Source organism: Solanum verrucosum, unplaced genomic scaffold (genome assembly GCF_900185275.1).
Source record: "Solanum verrucosum unplaced genomic scaffold, falcon-dt-bn FXZP01000139.1, whole genome shotgun sequence".
In the NCBI taxonomy this organism is placed as follows: domain Eukaryota; kingdom Viridiplantae; phylum Streptophyta; class Magnoliopsida; order Solanales; family Solanaceae; genus Solanum; species Solanum verrucosum.
Genome location: NW_026020364.1, coordinates 76,458 through 103,077, shown reverse-complemented (window position 1 = coordinate 103,077; position 26,620 = coordinate 76,458). Strand labels below are relative to the sequence as shown.

General features: G+C 36.5%; 1 protein-coding gene across 4 annotated transcripts in view; it reads left to right on the top strand.

The window, feature by feature from the left end:
- The window catches only part of LOC125837813 (ABC transporter C family member 12-like), a 64,906-nt gene that overhangs the window by 14,238 nt on the left and 24,048 nt on the right, over nucleotides 1–26,620 (top strand). For 3 of the 4 annotated variants that reach the window (XM_049516882.1, XM_049516886.1, XM_049516884.1), the window contains 8 exons: nucleotides 4,412–4,468; nucleotides 5,761–5,826; nucleotides 12,646–12,720; nucleotides 13,651–13,758; nucleotides 15,088–15,222; nucleotides 20,788–20,894; nucleotides 20,980–21,073; nucleotides 21,539–21,706. In XM_049516882.1, coding sequence (XP_049372839.1) covers nucleotides 4,412–4,468; nucleotides 5,761–5,826; nucleotides 12,646–12,720; nucleotides 13,651–13,758; nucleotides 15,088–15,222; nucleotides 20,788–20,894; nucleotides 20,980–21,073; nucleotides 21,539–21,706 — 810 coding nt within the window. The remainder of the gene's footprint in view (nucleotides 1–4,411; nucleotides 4,469–5,760; nucleotides 5,827–12,645; nucleotides 12,721–13,650; nucleotides 13,759–15,087; nucleotides 15,223–20,787; nucleotides 20,895–20,979; nucleotides 21,074–21,538; nucleotides 21,707–26,620) is intronic. The other variant, XM_049516883.1, reaches the window with a different exon arrangement.

Below are 26,620 nucleotides of genomic sequence, written 5' to 3'. Positions count from 1 at the left end.
TTACATTGGTGGTCCCCATGATCTGGTTTTGTTTGGTTTTCAAGGTTTGAATTCATGGAGTCTTACAAAGCTCCCTTTTCAAATATAAAACCAGCAGGGTAGCTATAAAGAAATCTGACAAGATAGAGTATTGTGTATTGAGGGAGATGACTGTCAACGTTAAGGGTAAAGATTAAATGTGATAACAGAACTAATCAAATGGATATAATTCTTTTTAACTGGAGATGTAGTGGACAATATAGTTGTTAGAATAGAAATAAGTATTTTCTACTTAGAATAGGAATAGGAATAGGAATAAGAAAAGGAATCCTAGTTGGAAAAGGATTCCAATGTAGTGTCTATAAATAGGGTCTCAATGTAACTATTTAGATATACAATTCAATAATATTTTCCCCATGTATTTCTCACATGGTATCAGAGCATTGGTGAGAAACTTCAAGTCACCGTGTCAAATTCCGGCGACGACGGTTGGGACTGATTTGTGTCATCTTTCGTTCTGAAGGTGTTGTGCGAAAGACAACACCATCACAAGGCTCGGGAAGCTCAGGCGACCGAACCCCAATTAGATCCACCGGAAAACAGCCCCTCACGAGCCGTTCGAAGGTGAAAGTTTTTCGGCAAGATTTGGTCACGCGTTGGCGCGTGAGTGCTGCTCCGGTCATCTGTTTTCGAGCAGTTTTCTTCTGTTAGGGTTGTCCAGTATTCCCGACCAGAACCCAGTCAGTTTTCTCCAGATTCGATCACCGGAATTAGGGTTCCGGTGATTTACAAGCAGTTTCCGGTGAAAGCAGACCACTGTAGGGCAGTTTCCGGCAAGTTCCCGGTAAAATTAGAATTTCAGGCCACTGTGGGCAGATTCCGGCAGCTTCCAATATTTCCAAACCACTGTAGCAGTTTCTGTCAGTTTCCAGCATACATACCAGTCTATGGAGAATCGACGAAGGAGAGAATTTTTTGGAAAATCTCGATCCAAGTGTAGTCATTGTCATAAACTTGGACACACTCGTGACGTATGTTATATTTTGCATGGTCCACCACCTAGTTATGATCCTGTTGTTCTAAAGGAATATAATGAGCTCCTTCGAAATCGCGCAAGTAAACAACGTTTTGGAAAACCTTGATCCAAGTGTAGTCATTGTCATAAACCTGGACATACTCGTGACATATGTTATATTTTGCATGGTCCACCACCCAGTTGTGATCCTATTGTTCTATAAAGGAATATAAAGAGTTTCTTCGGTATCGTGCAAATAAACAAACGTCTCCACAAGTAGTTTCGGTTGCACAACCTGATGTTTCTGTTGCGGGTAATTCATTTACTTGTGTGTCACAGTCTAGCACTCTTGGATCATGGGTCATAAACTCAGGGGCTTCTGATCATATCTCTGGTAATAAATCACTATTGTCTGATATTGTTTATTCACAATCTCTTCCATCTATTACTTTAGCCAATGGGATCCAAACAAAACCAAAGGGGGTTGGAAAAGCCAAACCCGTATCTTCTGTCACCCTAGACTCTGTTCTTTATGTCCCTGGTTCTCCTTTTAATCTAGCATCGGTTAGTCGTTTGAGGAAAGCCCTACATTGTAGCATAACCTTTTTTGATGATTTTTTTCTCATGCAGGACCGCAATACGGGACAGATGATTGGAACAGGACATGAATCACAAGGCCTTTACTATCTTACCTCTTCAAATTCCTTAACAGCATGCTCCGTTACAGATTCCCCAGATCTAATTCACAAACGTTTAGGACATCCAAGTCTATCCAAACTGCAAAAGATGGTGCCTAGTTTGTCTAGTTTATCCACATTAGATTGTGAGTCGTGTCAACTTGGGAAACACACTCGTGCTACATTTTCACGTAGTACTGAGGATCGTTCAGAGTCTATGTTTTCATTAGTTCATTCTGATATTTGGGGTCCTAGTAGAGTCGGTTCCACCTTAGGATTTCGTTATTTTGTTAGTTTCATTGATGATTATTCGAGATGCACTTGGGTTTTCTTAATGAAAGATCGTTCTGAGTTATTTTCTATATTCAAAAGTTCCTTTGCTGAAATACAAAATCAGTTTGGTGCTTCTATTCGTACTTTTCATAGTGATAATGCCTTAGAATACTTATCATCCCAAATTTAGGAGTTTATGTCTCACCAAGGAATTATTCACCAAACATCTTGTCCATACACTCCTCAGCAAAATGGTGTAGCAGAAAGAAAGAATAGGCATCTCATTGAGACTGCTCGCACTCTCCTTATTGAATCCCATGTTCCGCTGCGTTTTTGGGGTGATGCAGTCCTTTCATCTTGTTATTTAATTAATAGAATGTCGTCTTCTTCTATTCAGAATCAGGTTCCACATTCCATACTGTTTCCTCAGTCACATCGTCTATCATCACCCCATTATGCATTTGTGTCGTCTTTGTCCTCTATTTCCATTCCTAAGACTACAGGTGAAGCACTTTCTCATTCTGGATGGAGGCAGGCTATGGTTGATGAGATGTCTGCTTTACATAAGAGTGGTACTTGGGAGCTTGTCTCCCTTCCTGCAGGTAAATCTACTGTTGGTTGTCGTTGGGTTTATGCAGTCAAAATTGGTCCAGACGGTCAGGTTGATCGACTTAAGGCTCACCTTGTTGCCAAAGGGTATACTCAGATATTTGGGCTAGATTATAGTGACACTTTTTACTCCTGTGGCTAAAATAGCATCAGTTCGTCTTTTTCTATCTATGGCTGCCGTTCGTCATTGGCCTCTTCATCAGTTGGACATTAAGAATGCTTTTCCGCATGGTGATCTTAAGGAAGAAGTCTATATGGAGCAACCACCTGGTTTTGTTGCTCAGGGGGAGTCTAGTGCCTTGTATGTCGATTGCGTAGGTCACTCTATGGTCTGAAACAGTCTCCTCGAGCTTGGTTTGGGAAGTTCAGCACAGTAATTCAGGAGTTTGGCATGACTTGTAATGGAGCTGATCACTCTGTGTTTTATCGGCATTCTGCACCAAGTCGATGTATCTATTTGGTTGTTTACGTTGATGATATTGTTATTATCGGTAATGATCAAGATGGTATCACAGATTTGAAACAACATCTCTTTAAGCACTTCCAGACTAAAGACCTTGGCAGATTGAAGTATTTTCTAGGTATTGAGGTTGCTCAGTTTAGATCAGGTATTGTTATTTCTCAACGCAAGTATGCCTTAGACATTTTTGAGGAGACAGGAATGATAGGATGTAGACCTATTGACACTTCTATGGATCCGAATGTTAAACTCCTTCCAGGACAGGGGGAGCCACTAAGTAATCCTGAAAGGTATAGACGGCTTGTTGGAAAGTTGAATTATCTCACAGTGACTAGACCTGACATCTCTTTTCCTGTGAGTGTTGTAAGTCAGTTTATGACTTCCCCTTGTGATAGTCATTGGGAAGCAGTTGTTCGTATTCTGCGATATATAAAATTAGCTCCCAGTAAAGGACTACTCTTTGAGGATCAAGGCCATGAGCATATCAGTGGATATACAGACGCTGATTGGGCAGGATCACCCTCTGACAGACGTTCGACATCCGGATATTGTGTTTTAGTAGGAGGTAATTTGGTGTCGTGGAAGAGTAAGAAACAAAATGTGGTTGCTCGATCTAGTGCAGAATCAGAATATCGAGCAATGGCGATAGCAACTTGTGAGCTAGTTTGGATCAAACAGTTGCTGGGAGAACTAAAATTTGGCAAAATTGATCAGATGAAACTTGTGTGTGATAATCAAGCGGCTCTTCATATCGCATCAAATCCAGTGTTTCATGAAAGGACTAAGCACATTGAGATTGACTGTCACTTTGTCAGAGAAAAGATACTCTCGAGAGATATTGTTACGAAATTTGTGAAGTCAAATGATCAGCTTGCAGATATCTTCACCAAGTCCCTCACATGTCCTCGTATTAATTACATCTGTAACAAGCTAGGTACATATGAATAGGGGGAGTGTTAGAATAGAAATAAGTATTTCCTACTTAGAATAGGAATAGGAATAGGAATAAGAATAGGAATCCTAGTTGGAAAAAGATTCCAATGTAGTGTCTATAAATAGGGTCTCAATGTAACTATTTAGATACACAATTCAATAATATTTTTCCCATATATTTCTCACAATAGTAAAAGGGAAAATAATTTTTTCTCTGATGCCTGATTTTCTTTCTTCCTTGTTTTGAATTCATCCTGACATTCAGGTTCCTTTCCATCACTCCATTTCAAAAAAAGCATGCTGAAATCTTCTCTCTGGTTACTTTTCTCACCATGACAAGATATTTTAGGCTTACATTTTCCTGTTTGGATCTGAAATTCTTTAATTGAGTCATCTTTTAATCCTCTACCATTTCTGATTTTTGAATTCCGTGTGAATATGTTCTTTTCCTATTTTAATTTTCAGGTTGGTAGTGATCTTTGTCAGTTTGTGGGACCACTACTACTGAATCGTCTCTTAGAGGTAACTTTTGGTTGCTGGGATTTGTTTACTTTGATCTCTAATCTGGTGGGCCATTTTCTCATAATTAGTACACATACATAAGAAAAGTTGCTGATTCTTATTTTGTGAATATTGTTATGTTGTTTGACAAGTAACAAGTATGAAAAAAGTTAATATATGTAGATGACTGATTAATAAGGAATACAAAAGTCTACACTTGTGATACATTCTCAATGAGGGAATCTAACTAGTCTTACATGTCATATTAATCATCTTATCAATCTTTACTTCCAAATGTTTTTCAACCACTGCTAATATAATATGCACATATTCTTCAAATCTATATTCAAGTTAATTTTAAGCTCGATAAAAGAATTTCAAATGGGACTGTTGAGAATATAATTAACTAATAAAATTGTGCTCTCTCTAACAGCTTAAGCTTTTAGATGAAATGGTCACATACTTCAACTTGGTATCAGAGCAGACTGAGGTCCTGGGATCGAATCTCACCGTCATCCATATCAAAAAGAATTTCCATGTGTTTGGCCAATGAAAAAGAATCAGGTCCGCACGTGAGGGGGCGTGTTGAGAATATAATTAACTAATAAAAGTGTGCTCTCTCTAACATCTTAAGCTTTTAGATGAGGATGGTCACCCACTTCAACACCATTGTTAGAGAGAACACACTTTTATTAGTTAAATATATTCTCAACAGGGACAACTGTTAGAGAGAAAACACACTTTTATTAGTTAAATATATTCTCAATTGGGACAATGGTGTAATTACAAATTAAAGAACATAATATACTGGGGCAGATGTAGTGTAATTGTTATGGGTTCATCCGAACCCAATAGCTTTGTCTCAGACTTCATATATGTACTAAAAAATTTAAACAATTACACATACTGATTTTGAACCTTATAAAACAAATAGGCTGTGGTATTCCCGAATTTGAACCTATAAAGTTAAAATTGTGGATTTGCCTATGATATTATGGAAGAGAGTGCATTTTGTTTAGTGGTGGATTTGTTTAATAGCCATCTTATCTTAATATTGAGATTCAATCTACTGTGTCTTCACTAGATATAGACAAGCATAAGTGATGTTAAAAATATTAAATATATAAGAAATTTGGATAGAGAGCCTATAAGAGAGACTAATCCCCGTTATGTTTCCTCCTCGTAGAGCTGTTACCTTCCTGTTTCTGGTATGCCATTGTTGTTTTGCTTTGCATATTATGCATGGAAGTAGTGCACTTTTTTGGGTTTTCTGATATTATATCTCCTCATTGTCAACTTGATATTGCTTACAGTCTTTGGAACGCGGTGATCCAGCTTGGATTGGCCACTTATATGCTTTTCTGATATTTGTTGGGGTGGTAAGATTCAATCTTCATCATATTAAAAGCATATATTTCATTGCTTTCACTATAATAGCACCAAGATGGTGTACCAAATTACTATGTGTATGATTTAGCGTGGAGCTTAGAAGATCAACATTCATTTACTCAGAGAATTCATATAGTTATCATAACATAAAATAAAATAAAGGACTAAGTTATGATATAGGATAGATCTTGATATACTTAATGCTCGTCTATTGTCAATCTGTGTCGATCTAGAATGACATAGTGGATTCACTTCTTGTCTGCTTCCCTTAATCTTTTGTAGCTTCCAATTTGCCAGAGTCTGCTCTTGTCTTTACTAATGCCATGAACACAACAGAATTGCTAAAGCTCATAATTCAGCACGAAAAGGGCAGTGTTACAAGTAGATAGGCCACAATATTGTCTTTTGCAGATCAGTGCAACTCACATAAATTGACTTTCTTTTCCAAAAGTTGCCAGAAATTATTACTGCACTTTTGGTCATACACAACCAAAAAGAAAAAGAAAAAGAAAAAGAAAAAGAAAAAGAAAAGGAAAAGGAAGAGGAAAAGGAAAAGGAAGAGGAAAAGGAGGAAGAGGAAAAGGAGGAAGAGGAAGAGGAAGAGGAAAAGGAAAAGGAAGGCCTCCCTTTTTTCCGTCTCAATGAGCATCTGGAAGGCACTCCTGTCTCCTCCTTTGTAAAGATACCTGTAAAAAGATTTGACTGGAAGTACCCCTTTACTCAATTTTTTCAAAAGCAACCTTTTTTGTTCATCTTAAAATGTGTTTGATTGTGTCTTCAGACAATTCTGCAGCTTCTTCATACTCCTTTCACTGAGGAAGTTTCTAAAACATGTATTTCAAACCATTCCTGAATGAACACATATAAAGGGTCAGGTAGCAGTTGAATATGACTGCATCTTTTGTGTGAAACACCATACCACAGATCCAACCAGAAAAGGATATGATTAGTGTTTGTTAACTACATGACCCATGAATTTTAGGGACTTTTTCTGTCCTTATCTTCCTCACCCCATGTGAACTTGTGGCTTCCTCTAATAACCTTCCATTTCTGAGACATCCCTGATTTGCTATTCTGGCAAACAATAAAAACATCTTCATGAGCAAATGTTGACAACCGCTTAAGCAATAGGGCTTGGTTGAACAAGGGTAATCTGCAAATAAGCAGGCACACACAAGGTAAACGAGCTCCATTGGCCCCTTCCCATAGAGTTCACTCTTAATTTCTCTGGTTTCGCACCCAAGGGTGTGGCGTAGTGGTCAATGAAGTGGGTAAGAACCATGAGGTCTCAGATTCAAATCCTAGAAAAGACAAAAACACTAGGTGATTTCTTCCCATCTGTCCTAGCCTTCATGGATAGAGTTACCTAGTATTTGTTGTTGCTGGTTACCTAGTATTTGTTGTTGCTGGTGAGAGGTGACAGGTATCCTGTGGAATTAGTCGAGGTATGCAGAAGTTGGCCCGAACACCATGGTTATCCAAAATAAATAAATCTGGTTTCTTGGCCACTAAAGAAAGGTAATTGATAGGATTGGTTGAAAAATTACTTTATCGGAGCCCCAAATTAAGTACATATTGCTTGTTCTATCCTCCTAGTCTCTTCTCAAGTATGTTAACTATTGTTTTAATTTGAATATTTCCAACATTACCAAATATTTTTTTGATACTGAAGCACTGTGATATTAAAGGATATAGGCTGATTGTGCCCATTATGAACCTTCCTCATTGAGAGTAATTGAGACTTCATCATATCAATGTGTAGCCCAAAAGATCGCGTCAAACCAAACTAGGAGGACTGTTTGACAGGGTTAGAAAATGAGTAAATTTTAGTTCACATAATCATAAGCTTTCTTGCCTTGTTTAATATTTTGCCTTGGTTGCTTCACTCCTATTCTTTTCTTGAGCCGAGGGTCTATCGGAAACAACCTCTTTACCTCCCAAGGTTGTTGAGGTGGCTGGTGGTGGTATACATGGTTGGTTGTGGTGGTGAATATGGTTGGTGGTGGTGGTGAATATGGTTGGTGGTGGTGGTTGCCAGTTGAAGTAAAGATTGTGGAGATGGTGATTAATGGTGTTGGTGGTTGTCAATGGTCATTATGCAATGCATGTTCATGGTGGAGGTGGCTGGCTATTAAGGTTGTTGATGATAGTGGTTCTTTGCTGCTATGTTGCTCGGACTCCTTAAAAATGTCGACGGGTGCGTGTCTGATTCTTCCAAACTAGTGCTTGTTTGAAGGATCCGACACAGGTGCGACATCATCTTAGGAGAGTCTGAGTAACATAGGTTCGCGCTTTATTTGTTGGTAGTGGTTATCTACCTGATGCTTCACTATTTGGTTGTAGTAAACAACATTGTTTAATTTTCAAGAGATCTTTCCTTTAGCATGGGATAGAGTAGAAATATTACATCATACGGATGTGGTTTTATACCAACAGATAACCTTAATATCTAATGAGATTGGTGATATTTCTCATGTCTTAAATGTAACTTCCACACTAAATTATTCCCTATAATAGAAATCTTCTCCCTTGTGAAAAAAATAGTGGGCCAATATGTATGGCTCTGTACTGCTGGAATCAAGCATGTCATTTGGGTGCTATCTTAATATGCTTCATTGGTTTGGTAAGGACACTGGTTACTGGTAGAGCAGTACAGTGAGAGGAAGGACTTACACATGGTGTTCATCGTCCTGGAAAAGACTTACGACAAAGTCCCAAGGGAGGTTCTATGGAGATGCTTGGACACTAGAGTATACTTGTGGACTATACTATGGCGATCAAGGACATGTATGATGGAGCCAAGACCTGGGTAAGGATAGTAGGAGGATAGTTGGAGCATTTCCTAGTTTTGATGGGGTTGTACCAGGGATCAACCCTTAGCTTGTTTTTATTTGCCTTGATGATGGATACATTAATGCGTCAAATTAAGGTAAGGTGCCATAGTGTAAGCTATTTGCAGATGACATACTTTTGATTGATGCGACTCGCGACAGAGTTAATGCTAAGCTACACGTTTGGAGACAGACCTTGGAGTTTAAAGGCTTAAGGTTAAGTAGGACCAAAACAAAATATTTGACATAACACATGCGACTGGTGTAGAAGTAGATTTGATACACAGGTCATCCAAAAGAGAAGAAATTTCAAGTGTCTTGAGCCTTATTATCCAAGAAAATGGGGAAATTGACGAGTATGTCACCCATCGTATTGGTGCAGAGTGGATGAAATGAAGGCTTGCATTGGGAGTCTTGTGTGATAAGAAGGTGTCACCAAAACTTAAAGACAAATTATACAAAGTGGTAGTTAGACCAACTATGTTGTATGAGGCGGAGTGTTGTATGGTCCAGAACTCTCACGTTTAGAAATTGAAAGTTGCAGAAATGAGGATGCTAGATATTCGAAAAAAGGTTTAGTGGCTTTGGTGGAGGACAAGATGCAGAAACTGAGACTGAGTTGGTTCGGACATTTGAAGAGGAGATGTTCGGATGCCCTAGTGCGGAAGCGTGAGAGACTAGCTATGGATGGTTTCAGGAGAGGTGGAAGTAGATCAAAGAAGTATTAAGGAAAAGTGATTAGACAAGACATGATGCAGTTTCAGCTTACCGAGGACATGACCCTAGATAGGAGGGTGTGGAGGATGCACATTAGGATAAAAGGTTAGAAGGTAGCAGTTTGTTGTCTTGTTATTCGTCTATACTAGTAGTTGTAGTATTCCCTTGGTAGTTTCTTGTTCTTAAATTTCTGTTATTGTTTGTTGTATTTCAACTATCACATTATTTTGTTGTAGTTAGTGTCCAGTTACTATTTGCTGTTATTGTTACTATCTTCTATTTCCTCTGCACCTGTTGCTTATTTTTTCGACTGCTTTGGACAATTTTTCTTGAGCTGAGGATCTAATTTTTTGAGAAAAGGTAACTTGTATTATAAACAAAGGAATACTCCGGACGTATTCCAATAATAGTTACAATCAGAAATACAAAAGTGTTGTTGTTTTCCTATGACCTCATAAAGTATTCTGAGATACTAGGGATATCATAAGGATTGTCACGCCCCGAAGCTACCCCAGGACGCGGACACGGGACCTAGGATCACGAGTGACCCAAGCTAACCCTGTTGGCATATCATAAGCATACTAAATAAACTGAAGTAAAGAAATACTGTGCGGAAGCTAAATCATAAGCTATGCTGAAAATGATGGGGAATACCCATAATCTATCTGAATATATAAAGACTGAGAGTTTAACAACAACTGAAAAGTCAAACTCAAATGCTAAAGCTGAAACTAACTATGTTTGAAAATAGTCTCTAACTAACTAGAAATGCTGGGACATGCCCCAACTAAATCTAACAAAACTGAAACTAAGACTAAAAGCAAAAGAAACATGTCTGTCGTCCTCGGAGAATGATGACTCACCACTGATGCTGCTGAGCTGAAGATCGGGAACCGATCTATGCGTGATCTGGAAGCTGAGGACCTGAACCTACATCACGAGAAGATGTAGTGCAGAGTATGCGTCAGTACTTGAAGGGTACTGAGCATGCAGGATAGAATAAAGCTGAACAATAAACATAACTGAACCAAAGCAATATATCTAAGCAATGATAAGAGATAAGCATGATGCTATACTGAGAATACTGAACATGAACTAACTAAATGCAATGACCAAGTTAATAACATGCTCAGACTGAAATCTGACTGTAACTGATAACATAGTCAATGCAATAGAATCTGACTGTAAGGGAGCTACTAATAATCGACATAAAACCATATGAACTAAAATGTGGAGTATGATGTATACGCCCCATCGAGGGGACTCAATCTACCTTGCTAGAGGTATAGAGGCATGACTGGCGTGATCACTAAATTGATGCCCACAGAGGGGACTTACAACCTATGGTGCACGTAGTTCTGGGACTTGAGGGTGACTGACCTTAGTCCACTCGGTATTAAGCTACTCCCAATTGATTATGTAATTAACAATTTATGACTGAATTTCTGTAATACTGGATAGCTCAAAATACTGACATGCTAACTGAAAATGCAACATTAATGTACTGATAATGAAACATTCAAATCTGAGGCATGTATATATGAAAATATCTGACCTAGCATGTGTAATTTATGAACTAAAAGAACTACATAGCCAGGGTTCTGAATTTATGAAAGAACCTACGCAAAACAATATTAATATCATGATAATTTGATTAGGAACATTAAAGTAACTAATTCGTAGTAATCTGCTGAAATTCTAGAAACCCTAGGTCTAGATAATATTAAGGGAATCAAGAATCTGACTGAATTCTAGGGACCTAATGGGCGAAAGGAACCCACTAGTGAAATCCCACATACCTGGTGACGAAATTCACGGAGAAATCTTTCGATTTCGGGGCTGGAACTGATGAAAACTCGTTGCGTTCTTGAACTAGGGCTGCTCGACTTCCTCCTCTATTTTGCTCTAAGTTGGATGAAATTTTGGTGAATAATTGATTAGGTTAGGTTCTAATTAGTTTACTAGGCTTAAACTGACCAAAACGACGTAGTTTAGGGGTTCAATGCATAGGGAAAAGACCAAACGACCCGTGACTTAAAAGTTGTCGGTGCCACCAACGGACCAGAACGACGGACCATGGGTGGACCGACGGTCCATGCTGGTCAATCGTCGACGGGGTTCTGGGGCTTCGATCCACGGGCCAAGACCACAGGCCGTGGTCTGACCTACGGTCCGTGAGTCCGGCCGTGGGTTGACACTTAGCTGATTTTCTTGAGCTGATTCTGGGAAGGGCTGCAGGTGGTGCACCACGGACTACCAGGATGGACCGTGGGTCACCCTACAGTCCGTGGGTTGCACCTGCAACTTCTGGATATCTGCTGGTTGGTTTGTTTTCGGATACGGGGTGTTACAAGGATATTCATGTTTACACCAAAAATAGAAAAGAGCTAAACAATTCAACTTCATCTTATCCATAGAGCAACTCTTGTTCCGAAAATATCTCTGATTCCTTTCCCACCAAATAGTCCACCAAAAGCAGGCTGGGACAATCTTCCATCTCTCCCTATGCCCTGACTGATTTCCATCCCGATTCCAACATTCCAAAGATTCGGCATAGACCAACTGATGCCCCTTATATTGATGAAAATCTGCCAAAGTTTCACTGCTTCCTTCCTATGTAAAAAGAGGTGATTTATTGTCTCTGCTTCACATTCACAAAAAAACATCTGGAGCACAAATGGGGGCCCTTCTTCATACGGTTATTATGTGTGAGAACAACCTGTTTTGCTAAGAGCCAAGTAAAACATGCCACCTTGGTGGGCACCTTAACTTTCTAGATCATTTTCCATGGCCAGTAGCTTGGTTGAGTGTGTGTCCTTGGTGATTTTCTGTAAGATGATCCAACTGAGATCCACCGAGGATCTATTGGAAACAAGCTTTCTATCTTTGAGGTAGAGGTAAGGTTTGCGTACACTCTACCTTTCCTAGACTCCACTTAATGGGATTATACTGGGTATGTTGTTATTGTTGTTCATTGTAATGGAAGGAAATATATATATATATTCATTTGATATTCCCAACTCAACTATGTAGAAGCCAAACAACTTTTTTGATGCTTAGCATACAATCTTGAACTAAGTTACATTATCTAAATTATGTAACGGTGATCATGTGGTTTTCTTCTTGCTCACCACTGGATAATTCAGAACTTGAATATCTTGAATATTTGGGAATTCCATTAACTTTGCATACTTTAAGAATATTGTACAATCTAACTGCTTATGTATATAATTTCTCAATTGTATTTTTTACTTGATTCAGTCATTTGGAGTACTATGTGAAGCTCAGTACTTTCAAAATGTCATGCGTGTTGGTTTCAGGATGAGATCAACTCTGGTAATGTCTTTCTTAATTCTACAGTGCATGTCCTATTCTTATTTTTGGATTTATCCTCCAGTCTCTTATGTTTTTAAATGATTCTATACACTTGAGCACACTGCCCACATGATTGATTTCAATGATATTTTATTTACCTTATTCTTTGCTTCACTGCCAAGATAAATTATGGTATAACCAATTTCCTTTTTATTCCCTTCTTTTTTGTGTACGATTAAATTCCACATGTTGCAACAACAATGACAATATGGCTATGAACACCATGAAGACATCCTACGACACAAAATTATGCTCTTTGGTAAATGCAGAGTAAAAAAAGTAAAGCATAAACAAAACTTCAGTATACTTTGTTTGACAATCATAATTTTTGTGGAGACAAAAGATAAGCCAATTCACCTTCCACCTTTGGTGCAAACACATTACCCTAGTCAATGTACTTATTTTCCTGCTATTTTTGGCATCTTAAATGTTGTGTGATTATTAACTATGACAATTCTAGAAGCTGTTTCTTACTTCGAAAAAATTGCCTATAAAATATTAAGCTGTATATCTTAATGGGATAGTTACCGATGTATACTATTCGGCCATCTAGTGTACCAAAAAAGGCCGAAGTATACTCTAAATATACACATGGTTGTATATGTTGTGTATATATATGTATAGGTTTGTATAAATATGTATAGGTATGTAAGATATGTATATATATATATATGTATATGTATATGTATGTATGTATAATTGTATAGTATATGTATATTAGTATGAAGTATACACTACCTATACATTGTGTACATATTTTGTAAACTTGATGGCCCAAAGATATTGAGCTGTATTTTTCTCTATCTTTTAGTTGTAGAGAGGATCACATCTAATCTGTTTTTGAAAGTTTTGTGGGTGAGTTTAATAAAAATCATATTTTCTTGCTTTAAGGTCGCAGCCATATTCCGCAAATCTGTAAGATTAACACTTGAAGACCGTAAGCAGTTTCCATCTGGAAAAATTACAAATATGATCACAACAGATGCTAATGCACTTCAGGTATGCATGGAACAAGAATCTCTTATGCCTCCATCCCTCCTTTCAATGTGTACAATGGTGCCACATGATAGAAAATTTAGTTAAGACATGAAAGAAAGGTTCAGTTTACTAGTAATTAAGTGTGGGACCATATATTAGTGGTGCAAATATGAATGACAGCAGAGATAAGTTCAGATTTACATATTCGACTAAATGTTCAATGTTGAAATTGAAACTAGTACACTCCCTTATATCCCATGTTATGTTATGCTTTCTATTTGGGAATATAACAAATATCCAACACATTTGAAGTACAAGCATTCTCTACAACTTTCACAAGTTTCAAGAATTGAAATTCATTTTGTTATTCAATATTTTAAATGATACTAGTCTCTGGGAACGTGCGTTGCACGTTTATCGCTTACTACTTTATAAAACTTATACATGATTGACTTTATGTTGGTAGCTATTTATCGCATATTATTTCAATTCATAAAATATGATATGGATAAGTACATACAATGCTTAATGGAGAAATAAGTTTCAGTTAAATATGTGGAAGATGAAATGCGGAAAGTTTGATCTATATCTTTAGCTTGGAATAAAGATAATATAGGAGGTGAAAAGGTTGTGTAAATAAATTCTATAATTCACCATTAATATGATCCCACTTACCACCTAACTATGTTCTTTTTTGCAAATTAGATATTTACGGGTAAAATTGTAATACAACTTTGAAGTTAGGAGCTTCCCACTTTTAGCATTGTGTGATGATGATGATATGATGATACAGTTTTTTCTTTTCCAAATATTATTCACAACTATTCCAATATTGTTCCTTATGCAAGTCAAAGGTATATTCTTCGTCGCTGTAGAATAGGAGAGAAAATCTAATTTAATTCTTTATTTTTACAAAAACTTTACGAAAAAAAGGAGAGTAAGCTTGTGACACGTTTATTTAAAAAATCCCTTTGTTTAGTCTCAGCAACTAGTCAATGATCTGATGCTCACACATCCCAATACTTAACTTACTCTTATAATGATCTATGGCTATGTTATTATATTTTCCTTATGAAGAATCTATTAAAATGATATATTGGCTTTATTTAACATCCGTAATGATGGACTACAATATAAAACAGATGCCTCCAAATTGTTTATTAGCAATTAATGGAACCCAAGGCTTTTAGTTGAAGTCTTTGCTTTTGGGTATCTCGTGTAGGATCTTAGACAAGATTGTATGGCTATTATTTACATGCATTACAGATGACTAGAAAAAATTGTGGTTTTTTTATGGAGGTTAATCACTTTTTGTTGGATAAGGGCTAATATGATTCTTAATTTGTTCAGCAAGTATGCCAGCAGCTTCATGTTATATGGTCAGCTCCATTTCGGATTGTCATTGCCATGGTTCTTCTTTACCAGCAACTAGGTCTGGCTTCACTTCTGGGTGCTCTTATGCTGGTATTGATGATCCCAATGCAGGTGGTCTATTCTTCCTCCAAGTTTGAGTTATAACTTGCCACTAGTAGCTTCATCATCTAATCTTTACTTAGAATGGCTTTTTTGCAGTGGAGTGCTTATTAAAACTATTTTCCTGTTGCAGTCTTGCCACTACATCTAACTGATTTCTCCAAACTTTAGTTCTCTGGGCAATTGTTAACCCAAACTAGCTTACAAGTTGCTACACCCATTGGTCGATATTATGCTTCTGCACTAGATCGAGTAACCACTCTCTGTTTCTTACTCTTCCAAGACACCAAATTACCTCCTACTATAACTCAATATGTAGATGTAGAATGTCTATCAAAAGGTGATCCTGCCCTATAAGCTTCTGTATATCCAGCAATCTGTAGATGTCCTCAATCCTTGGAAAGTACTCCTTTGCCTAGAGCGTACTTAACATGTTGCAGAATGCGGACTACTGCATCCCAATGACTATCACAGGTTGAATCCATAGACCGACTTTCAACACATTCAGGAGAAGAAATGTTTGGTCTAGTCACCGTGAGATAATTCAACTTACCAACCAACCATCTATATCTTCTGGGATAATTAAGTGGCTCCCCCCTTCCCGGAAGGAATTTAGCATTCAGATGTATAAGTGTGTCAATGGGTTTACATCATATCTCCTCCAGACTATCTAAGAAATACTTTCATTGTGAAATAGCAATACCTAATCTGGACTGAGCAGCCTCAATACTTAGAAAATACTCCAGTTTGTCAAGAAATTTTGTCTAAAGTTAGTGATACCATCTTGATCAATGTTGGTGATAACGATTTCGTGAACATTAAACCAAATAAATTCATAGATCTGGATCAGAATGTCGATAAAACACAATGATTAATTTCACTGAGTCATGCCAAACTTTTAAATTACCAGTTTCAACAAAGAAAAAACTCTCAAACTAGGCTTGAGGAGACTGTTTCAGAAAGATTGATTGGGGCTATCGACATACAAGACTACTAGACTCTCCCCCCTCCAAACAAAACGTCTTCCTCAAGGTCACCATGGAGAAAAATATTCCCCGCAACTTTAGTTTTAGGGGGCGCATGAGGGTGCATGAGAGTTTCTGTTGGGAGGTTTGATTGGGTTTTTATTGCCAGATGATGATGAACCTTATGGCGGTGTTAATTTTTGCTCAACACCAGTGGAAATAGAGATGATCTTCCATAGTTCACTTGTAAATTTCATAGTAATTACTTTTCCAGTTCTAATACCATGTGAGTAATAATGACCCGAGAGCTTAGTTGCACGGACTCTTCACTATTGATGCCACACCCGTCTCGGATTCTTCAAAAATACACTACTTTTGGCGAATCCGACATGCACTCGTTGGCATTTTTGAAGAATCCGAGCAACATAGCCCGAGAGCATATATTATTAATATATGTTCTCTATTGTATAACCCTGTTTATACTTATATTCTAGTAATTCTACATTGTACATTATACACCTTTTCCATTATGGGACACTAAAGTCCACTAAAATACATTAGGGGTGGTGTGATTTTTGGTTAAAATTATGAAATTATTAAAAATGTAAAGATTAGTTATAAAGGGATTAGTAATGGAGAGTTTAATTATGCAGGGTTTAGTTATTCCATCTTCACCATGCATAAGATTATAAATAGATTCCCTCATGACTTATACATGTATTAGTTACGCGGGATTGTAAACCGGTAACCAAACACACACTTGGTATGTTGAATTATGTACACAACAACTAAATGTTACCAAACGTAGTATTAGTTATGTTGATTTTAATACATGAATATTTACTTCTTAACCAGAAACAACGACCAATAACTATCTAACAGTCGTGTTAAAGACATGCTATCTTCGAGAAAGTAGAAGAGGCTGGCGATAGAACTTGTTAAATTAGGTTTTAGGCCTAACTCACTAAAAGTTAGCTCATGAGGAGAGGTTTGTCCAAGCCTTATAAGGAGCCCACTCATCTCATTAACCACCAATGTGGGACTTTTGTCATTTTTAACACCCCACCTCACCCCCAGTAGTTATCATCTGGTGCTTGAGCAATTTGATTTTTGGGGGCCCAACATTGGGTGAGGGGGCCCTGCTCTGATACCATGAGAAATTAGAAGAAGAAAAGAAGAGATATGGGGAACTTGAATTGATTATAAGCTAGTGAGAAAGGCATGATATGATGGTGACAGAGATGATAACTTAAATAAGCATAAATGGAAGTTTGATTGGCAGTAGTTCTAGTACGTTTGCGAAGAGCAATGGGAAGATCATCTAATAAGTGCTCGACCGAAGCAGAAGACGTTGTTGGAGCAAGTAATGAGTCACCGGGATTGCTTTGTGTACCTGTATCAGAGTTAGAAATACTAATTGGGTTAGGAGGCTCAGAAGGAGGTTGGGGTCGTCGGGAATAGACCTTAAGAGTCGGAGGTGGAGCTGGGATTGGAATAATTGGAATTGGAAGGACTGATATGGCCTTTTGATTTTCCGTATTAGGAGAAAAATACGGAGAAGTCTCGAAAAAAGTAACATCTGATGAGATCAAGTATTTATTAGTAGAGGGATCAAAGCATTTGTAACCTTTTTGTAGACGAGAATACCCAAGAAAGACACATTTGAATGCCTTGTGCTGAAGTTTATCTTTTCCAGGGGTAAGATTATGACAAAACAGGTGCAACCAAACGCACGTGGAGGAGGAGGAAACAAATTTTGGTCCAGATAGAGGACTGAGTGTGGACTTTGGTACTGCAAAAGAGATGAAGGCATGCGATTGATTAAATAACAAGCAATAATAATGGCATCACCCCAAAAACATAAAGGGACATGATTGTGAATGAGCAATGTCCGAGCTGTTTCAATTAGATGCCTGTTCTTTCGCTCATCAACTCCATTTTGTTGAGGAGTATGTGCGCAAGAAGACAAGTGTAATATGCCCTGGGATGACATAAAAGAAGAGAGAGAAGTAGAGAAGTATTCTCGGGCATTATCACTGATTAACTTCTTAATGGAAATACCAAATTGATTGTGAATTTCAGCACAAAATTTCTGAAAGATAGAGAATAACTCAGATCTATTCTTCATTAAAAATAACCATGTGCATCGAGAATAGTCATCAATAAAAGTAACAAAATAATGAAAGCCTAAGGAAGAACTGACACGACTTGGACCCCATATATCAGAATGAACAATTTCAAACATAGAGGTAGCCCTATTATTGATGCGCTTTGGGAAAGAGGCACAAGTATGTTTCCCAAGTTGACACGACTCACATTCTAACAAAGATAAACTAGATAAACAGGGGACCATCTTCTGCAATTTCAAGAGACTTGGATGACCCAATTGACTATGGAGCAATTCAGAAGAAACAGCGGAAGTGAAAGCAACATGTGGTGTTGGAATAGATAGCAGGTACAATCCTTGTGACTCATGTCCTTTTCCAATCATCTGTCCCGTACTCCGATCCTGCACAATAACAGAATCATCAAGGAAGGTTATAGCACATTTCAGGTTTTTTTTGTCAATTTGCTAATGGAAATAAGATTATACAGGCATTTGCAAAAAGGACTGATTTTAAAGGTATAGAAGGTAGAGGTTGAGCTACACCTATCCCTTTTACAATAGTCTTTGATCCATTAGCCAAAGTAACAGTAGAGAAGGTAGAAGGGGTAGTAAGAGTAGAGAGAGTATTTTTGTTACCAGAAATATGGTCAGAAGCACCATAATCAAGAATCCATTGTCCCTGAGATGAAGATTGTGCGACATAAGCAAAGGAGTTACCAGATTGTGTTGTGCAAGCAACCGATGAGGTTGATAATTGTTGCCTTGATGTTTGGTACTGAAGGTAGTCATTATAGTCTGCTCCAGTTAATGTGACTGATTGAGATGATCCATCCTTGGCATTAGGTATAGGTAGAATACCATCTCCATTATGAGTCATATTTGTTGTGTGTCGAGGACGATCTTTATTGTGTGGAGGCTTACCATGAAGAAGCCGACATTCTTCTCTTATATGCCCTCCCTTATTACAATGAGTACAATGTAAGAAGAGAAGTCGACATTCCTCTCGTATATGTCCTCCCTTATTACAATGAGTGCAATGTTTATTGTTCCTCTATTTTCCTTTCCTGTATCCACCTTGGAAATTGTTAGTTTGGACAGCCATGATAGATGCATCATAAGAATTTACCTCTGGTGGTGCAGATGTGATGCGTAGTAATCTTGCAATTACTTCTTCCAAGGTAGGAATAGATGGGCGAAAGGATTTGGTCACGAACTGAGGTTAGGTCTGCTCGCAACCCAATCAAAGCCAAGACCATAAAGAACCTGTCTCTTTGTGTCTCCTGCTCATTTAATTTGTCAGTAGAAGGCACAAGAGAATCAAATTTATCCTTTAAGGATTCTACCTGACCCAAATAAGTTGCCATGTCTTGTTGATTCTGTTGTAAATGAACAATATCTGACACAACTTTGAAAATGAGTTGTATATCATTTGTATACAAAGTTTTGGCTTAGTTCCACACTTTGCAACAAGTTTTACAAGACTGAAATAAATTTAACAACTTAGGATCAAGTGAATTCCACAGAAGACTACACAATTGTGCATCAATTTTAACCCAAGCAGGTCTATCAGTTGCTCCAATATTACTACTGTTTTTGAGCAAGTGATCTTCAAATCCTTGACCTATAAACCACAATTCTACAGAGGCTGCCAAGGAGGTGTAATTACCACTACCATCTAACTTTACCGTAGTAATTACCAGTGATGGTGTAGAAGAAACAATTGACTTAAACAATCTGATTTGGAGTAATCTGATTATCAGTTTGGTTATGAGGCATTTTTATTTGTCACATGAGAGGTACTGATGAAGTAAGAAAGTAAGCGTCTTCAACAGATATGGAGAAACAAAGAAGTAGACAACCAAATGTAAGAAAGAAAGAAATTAAACAGACTTTAAATGACCTGGAGAAAGAGAGAAGAAAGAGGGAGGTGAGAATGAAGTGAATCTGATATGATTGATTTAACAGCTATTGATCGATCCCTCCCTTCTTTTTTTTTCAGTTTTTGTTACTGCAGAGAACATTCAGAGAGAGAGGGCTGAAAAAAAAGCCTTGTGGCTCTGATACCATGTTAAATTAGGTTTTAGGCCTAACTCACACCTCAAAAGCTAGCTCATGAGGAAAGGTTTGTCCAAGCCTTATAAGGATCCCACTCATCTCATTAACCACCAATGTGGGACTTTTGTCATTCTTTAACAGAACTTTTACTTTTTTATTTTCATTTTTGGAACAGCTATAAATATATAAACCATAGGGTGTTTTTAATTGAGAATCATGCTTTTGTATGAGATACAATACTCTCTTTATGCATTTATGCAGGAAATTCCCTCTTCAATTAATAAATTTGATCACTTCATAAAAGAAGCCCACATTGCACTAATAAACTATAGATCTGAAGCTTCATTATTTTACTCAATCTTAGTCATTTCAAACTGTTATCTTCCACAACACTATGCAATTTCCTTTTTCAACTGGTCTCTAAAACATGTGTTTATCCTTTTGGCGCAGACAATTATTGTTAGCTATATGCGAAAACTATCCAAAGAAGGATTGCAATATACTGACAAAAGGGTTGGTCTAACTAATGAAATACTTGCTGCAATGGATGTAGTGAAGTATGATGTTTTCTTTTTTCCTTCTGTTTCCCTTCCTTTTTCAGAAAATTTGAAAATGGGTTTGATTTTCTGCTGATTGATATAGATGTTACGCATGGGAGAAGAGCTTCCAATCTAAAGTCCAAGGATTGAGGAATGGTGAACTTTCTTGGTTCAGGAAAGCACAACTATTGGCAGCGGTATGTTATAACCCGCTTGTGCATAGAATCAAACTAAATTAGCCTCAAGAAAGTTCTTTTGTTTTGGAGTGACACCTCAGCATTTGGTTCCTTATATGCCTCATCTTTTCATTGAAACGATATGATCCAGTAATTGTCAAGGTTTTTCAGAAATCCTGATCTTTAAGAGAATTTTAACTTTCGAGAATTTTACGTAGAGTTTTTAATTAGACACTTCTGAAGCTATACAAACCAAACAACTGGAATAATCTAGTGGGTAAGCATTGTGAAAATAGGACATGGTAGAGGAATAATGAACCGGGTTATCTTTTAGAGATGGAGAATTAGGTTTTGCATAATGATGGTTTGACATGTTCTCTACATGACCAGATAGGGGACCTTGACTCAAATGACTTTGCATATTTTGCTTGAGATGCGGATCATTCTTTTTCTCATTGTTTCTTTTCTTTCCTTCTCTATCAACAGTTCAACAATTTCATGCTGAACAGCATTCCCGTTCTCGTGACAGTGATTTCATTTGGAGGTTTCACTTTGCTTGGTGGAAATTTGACAGCTGCCAGAGCTTTTTCATCACTTTCTCTCTTCGCAATTCTGAGGTTCCCTTTGAACATGCTTCCAAACATAATAACTCAGGTTCTTTTTCTCAGCTTACTTGAATTGTCCTTTCTTATAAGTTAGCTGCGTGGAGTTCTTTCCTTTAATATAGTATTCTTCATATGTCTGCTTAATTCTGATGCTGTGTATACTTCAATCTCTCTCGTGAATCTCCCTAAACATCACTTCCTAGTTATTCCCTCTGTGCTTTGTCTACAGCAATTTACTAGCAGCAATTTTTTACTAACATTAACCACCGTGAGTAGAAGATTATGCAGAACAATACTTCTCTTTATTGAGGAATACTTTAGGTATGTGGGCCTCAGTATCTCAGCATTCTACATGGAACTCATAAATCATCCAAAACTATTTCTTTGATATCAACGTCCTATAATAATAATGAGAAAGTTCTTGAGAATGTGTGCAAGTGTTTGTTGACAGACTTGCTATGTACTGTTGTGGACGTGGAAGACAAGATTACCAATTTTGTTTCCTTTTCAATTGGCTAAAATTACCAAATCTGGCACGACCCAGTCCAAGATTGTGACCGGTGCTAAGGGGGTAGAACCTCAAAGCAAGCCTTAACAGAAACTTACAGAAAATACTAATTCCTCTCCAAATATGGAAAGAAGTTTAATACTAGTCACACGTCTAAAAAACGAAAGAATACTCATGACTCAAGTAAAAGAAGTGACTATGGAGCGACTCTAAAAGTTCAAAAAAAGGTCCATAACAAGTCACTATGGATTTTCAACTCGTGAGCTCTAGTTAATGAAATCATCGCCAACGTCACCTGTGTTCTCTGTAAAAACATTTAGCGGGAGTTAGACGCTAGGTCAGTGAGTTATTACACTTTAACCACAACCATTTTAAGGGACAAGTCGGAAAATATGCTAGTATGATAATCAAAATCATGAAATAAATGCCCTTTTAGAAAAACTATAACAATAATCAATCTTGTTTGTTTCATGTAAGCAAAATCAACTTAACCATTTAGTAATAAATTCAGTAGACACTGTCATATCAAATCTTATATTGGGAGGTTTCCAAGAAAGAATCATGTAATCAGTGTGTGGCTTTTTACTTAAGATATGACTAATAACAGTGGACCCCTTATAAATGAGTCAAATATCCATATCAGTAGGTCCCTACTTGAGGAGATCAGTAACAGTATGCTAGTTCTACCTTCCCACTAGTGAGGGCTATATGAGTAACTGTAAATACAAGGTGCACTAGGTCTAACAAACCCGCCGTTAGCTATGGAATCCATCAAGGTCTATTCCCATTTATACTTTTTCTTTATGAACCGTAGGTACTTCTATGAAAGCATTTTCCAAAAATAGAACAGGCCATTTAGTTCTTATCAAAATCACTAGTTTTGATATACGTGTGTTGCACGTGAATATTAAATCATGTAGAACACTATTTTTAAAAATAATGTCAATATTATTAGGCGAAAAGACATGAAGCCTCCACTGAAGTTGTCTCGAATTTTTAAAAAGACACCTTAACTTTGTGGGTGTCCTATTTCCCCATTGAACAATTTAAGAGTGTTATAAATATCCCACTTTTCACCCAACCTCAATTGCAAGAAAAGAAGTGCAATCACGCACCAATTGTTGTTTGCCACGTATTAAATTCTTTTAATTTTTAATTTTTAGTTTCATTTTCATTTTCATTTTCATTTTTTCTATTTTTATTAACTTTATTTTCATTTTTTTCTTCTTTCTTCTTCAACCTTCATTACTCAAATCCTTCGTTCTTTGCTGGAAATCCTCCAAAAGTAGCCGCCATTGTCGCCTTCAACGTGGCCTCCATGATGCTTCCCTGTTACAACACTGTTTCCGTCACTAAATCATCACTAAAAAAAATCAATTCAACTCTCAAGTTACTAAAGCAAGGTAATGGAGTTATATATTTAGGCCAAAAATAAGAATAAAAATGGAGTTTCATAGTACTCTCTAATCAACTGAATAATGGAGTTCACATTTGTTTTTTTTAAAAAAAGGATAAAAGAAGAAAAAGAAACAAAGAAAAGCAAGAGACAAGAAAAAAAGTGATAAAAATGGATGAAGTAAATGGATCTTCTAAGTTGAAGAAGATGAAGAAAAGGTAATTGGGTTTATTTGGGTGAAGAAGATAATGGAAAAGAATGAATTCGTCAAAGAGAGCACCAACGTTGAGCTTGCTTTGGAAAAAAAAGTTGCAATCGATTTTAGGGCTACCAACGGCTCTTTTCTCTTTAAATTTGGGGAAGATGATGTAAATTAATTAAATAATTAATAATAAAGAAATAAAATGACACGTGGCACTTTATAGCTGGTTAATGGCAGTGAAAACACTGTCTCACGTGCCTCATGTGCGTGGTAACAACCCAGACGAGGAAATGGGTCAAAATGGCCCATTTACAAAGATATTAAATAGTTATGTGGGGTGATAGGACACTTTCAAAGTTAAGATATCTTTATGCAAATACGGGACAACTTTAGTTGTGACTTTATGTCTTTTCTCTATTATTAAATCAATAATTGAAGTAGACAATTATAAATTAAATAATAAAGCATAAGTTTCTATGAATAATGTAGGTAAACTTTCTTATGGTTACTAACGGTGTGCATACTGAAAGTTGTGAAATCAATATCCTAAAACATTTATAACTATTTATAATATAAAGCATTTATATAGTTAAGGTAATGTGACAGTTTTCTATGGCCTCCAATTACATTTGTTTTTTTCTCCTTTTTTGACTTTTTTCTCCTTTTAAATCAATTGTGATGTGTAAAAATAAAAAAAAGTCACTCTTAAAATTTCTTAATTACATCTCTTAAATATACCTCCGCCTCTCTCCCTATAATTCATTGCTTAGTTATTGTTGTATTGTTGAAGTTCCTGCTTTTAATACAGTATAAATAAATAGAAATTATATATATATATATATATATAAAAGAGAACCTTAGTCCCGCCTACGTGACGCCACCACAAACCAGAATTCCCTTTTAATTTATTTACTAGTAAAATTATCCGCGCTTCGTGCGGAAATTTAATATTACGGAATTTATAAAATAATATTGCTAATCTATCGGTCATTAAAACTAAAACACCATATTATCTTACATACAAGATTATGTAGTAACAAACATTAATAATATAAAGGAAAATGAAAATTATATCTTATCATTTATCCTTAATAACGTAAGCATAAATTAATGACTGTAAAAATACATACCAGGATTTGTAACATAAGCAATGACATCAGTGAGCCACTCAACAGGAGCAAAGTACATAAATATTTAATTGTGAAGAAGAAGAAGAGGTTCAGAATTTTCGTTGTTTTAGAATGAGAGAAAATCGCTCTATTTAGTGTGAACAATTTTTTATTATGACTTATCGGAAAGGTTACAACTATTTGAAAAAGTTACAACCCTTCGAAAAGGTCACAACCTTTCAGAAAAGTCGCAACTTTTCATAAAAGTCGCAACTCTTCATTAAAGTCGCAACTTATCATAAAAGTCGCAACTTTTTATAAAAGTCACAAGTTTTCATAAAAGTCGCAACTCTTCAGAAAATTCGCAACTCTTCATTAAAGTCGCAACTTTTCATAAAAGTCACAACATTTCATAAATGTCAAAACTTTTCATGAAAGGGAAGACTAGTTTTGGAAATAAATAAATTAAAAGGGATTTCTTGTTTGTGGTAGCGCCACGTAGGCGGGCCTAAGGTTCTCTTTTATATATATATATATATATGATATGATATGATATATGATATATGATTCCCAAAACTAGCCTTCCCTTTTCATGAAAAGTTGTGACATTTATGAAAAGTTGTGACTTTTATAAAAGTTGTGACATTTATGAAAAATTGTGACTTTTATGAAAAGTTGTGACATTTATGAAAAATTGTGACTTTTATGAAAAGTTGTGACTTTTATAAAAGTTGTGACATTTATGAAAAGTTGTGACATTTATGAAAAGTTGTGACTTTTATAAAAGCTGTGACATTTATGAAAAATTGTGACTTTTATGAAAAGTTGCGATTTTAATGAAGAATTTCGACTTTTATGAAAAGTTGTGACTTTTATGAAAAGTTGCGACTTTAATGAAGAGTTGCGACTTTTATGAAGAGTTGCGACTTTTATGAAAGGTTGTGACCTTTCCGAAGGGTTGCAACTTCTCCAAATAGTTGTAACCTTTCCGATAAGGCATAATAAACATTTGTTCACGCTACCTTTTGTTGTCTATAAATAGAGGGATTTCCTCTCATTTTTAAACAACGAAAATTTTGAACCTCTTCTTCTTCACAATTAAATATTTGTGTACTTCGCTCTTGTTGAGTGACTCACTGACACCATTGCTTATGTTACAGATCCTGGTATGCATTTTTAGAGTCATTAATTTATACTTATGTTATTAAGGATACATGAGAAGATGTAATAATTTTCATTTTCCTTTACATTATTAATGTTTGTTACTACGTAATCTTGTATGTAAGATAATATAATGTTTTAGTTTTAATGATTGATAGGTTTTAAGTATTATTTTATAAATTGCCGCACGAAGTGTGGGTAATTTTACTAGTATAAATATAAATTATAAAAGATACACTAAATTGAGTGTTTTAAGTTGGAGTATTATAATCATTTAACATTCAAGTTTGGGGGTGTTTCAATTTCATTGAACTTTTAACTCACTCAACACCTACAAATCACACTTGAATTTTTTAAGAATAGAAAATTGAGAAAATTCGTAGTTTATAAATGTGAGGAAACCCTTTAATTTATAGCCAACAAAGGGTAGTATGAACAAATGCTTATTGCGCCTTATCAGAAAAGTCACAACCCTTTAGAAAAGTCATAATCCTTTCGAAATGTCACAACTCAGCAGAAAAATCACAACTCTTTGAAAAGGTCCAACCCTTTGGAAAAGTCACAACCCTTCCATGTAAAAAGGTGTC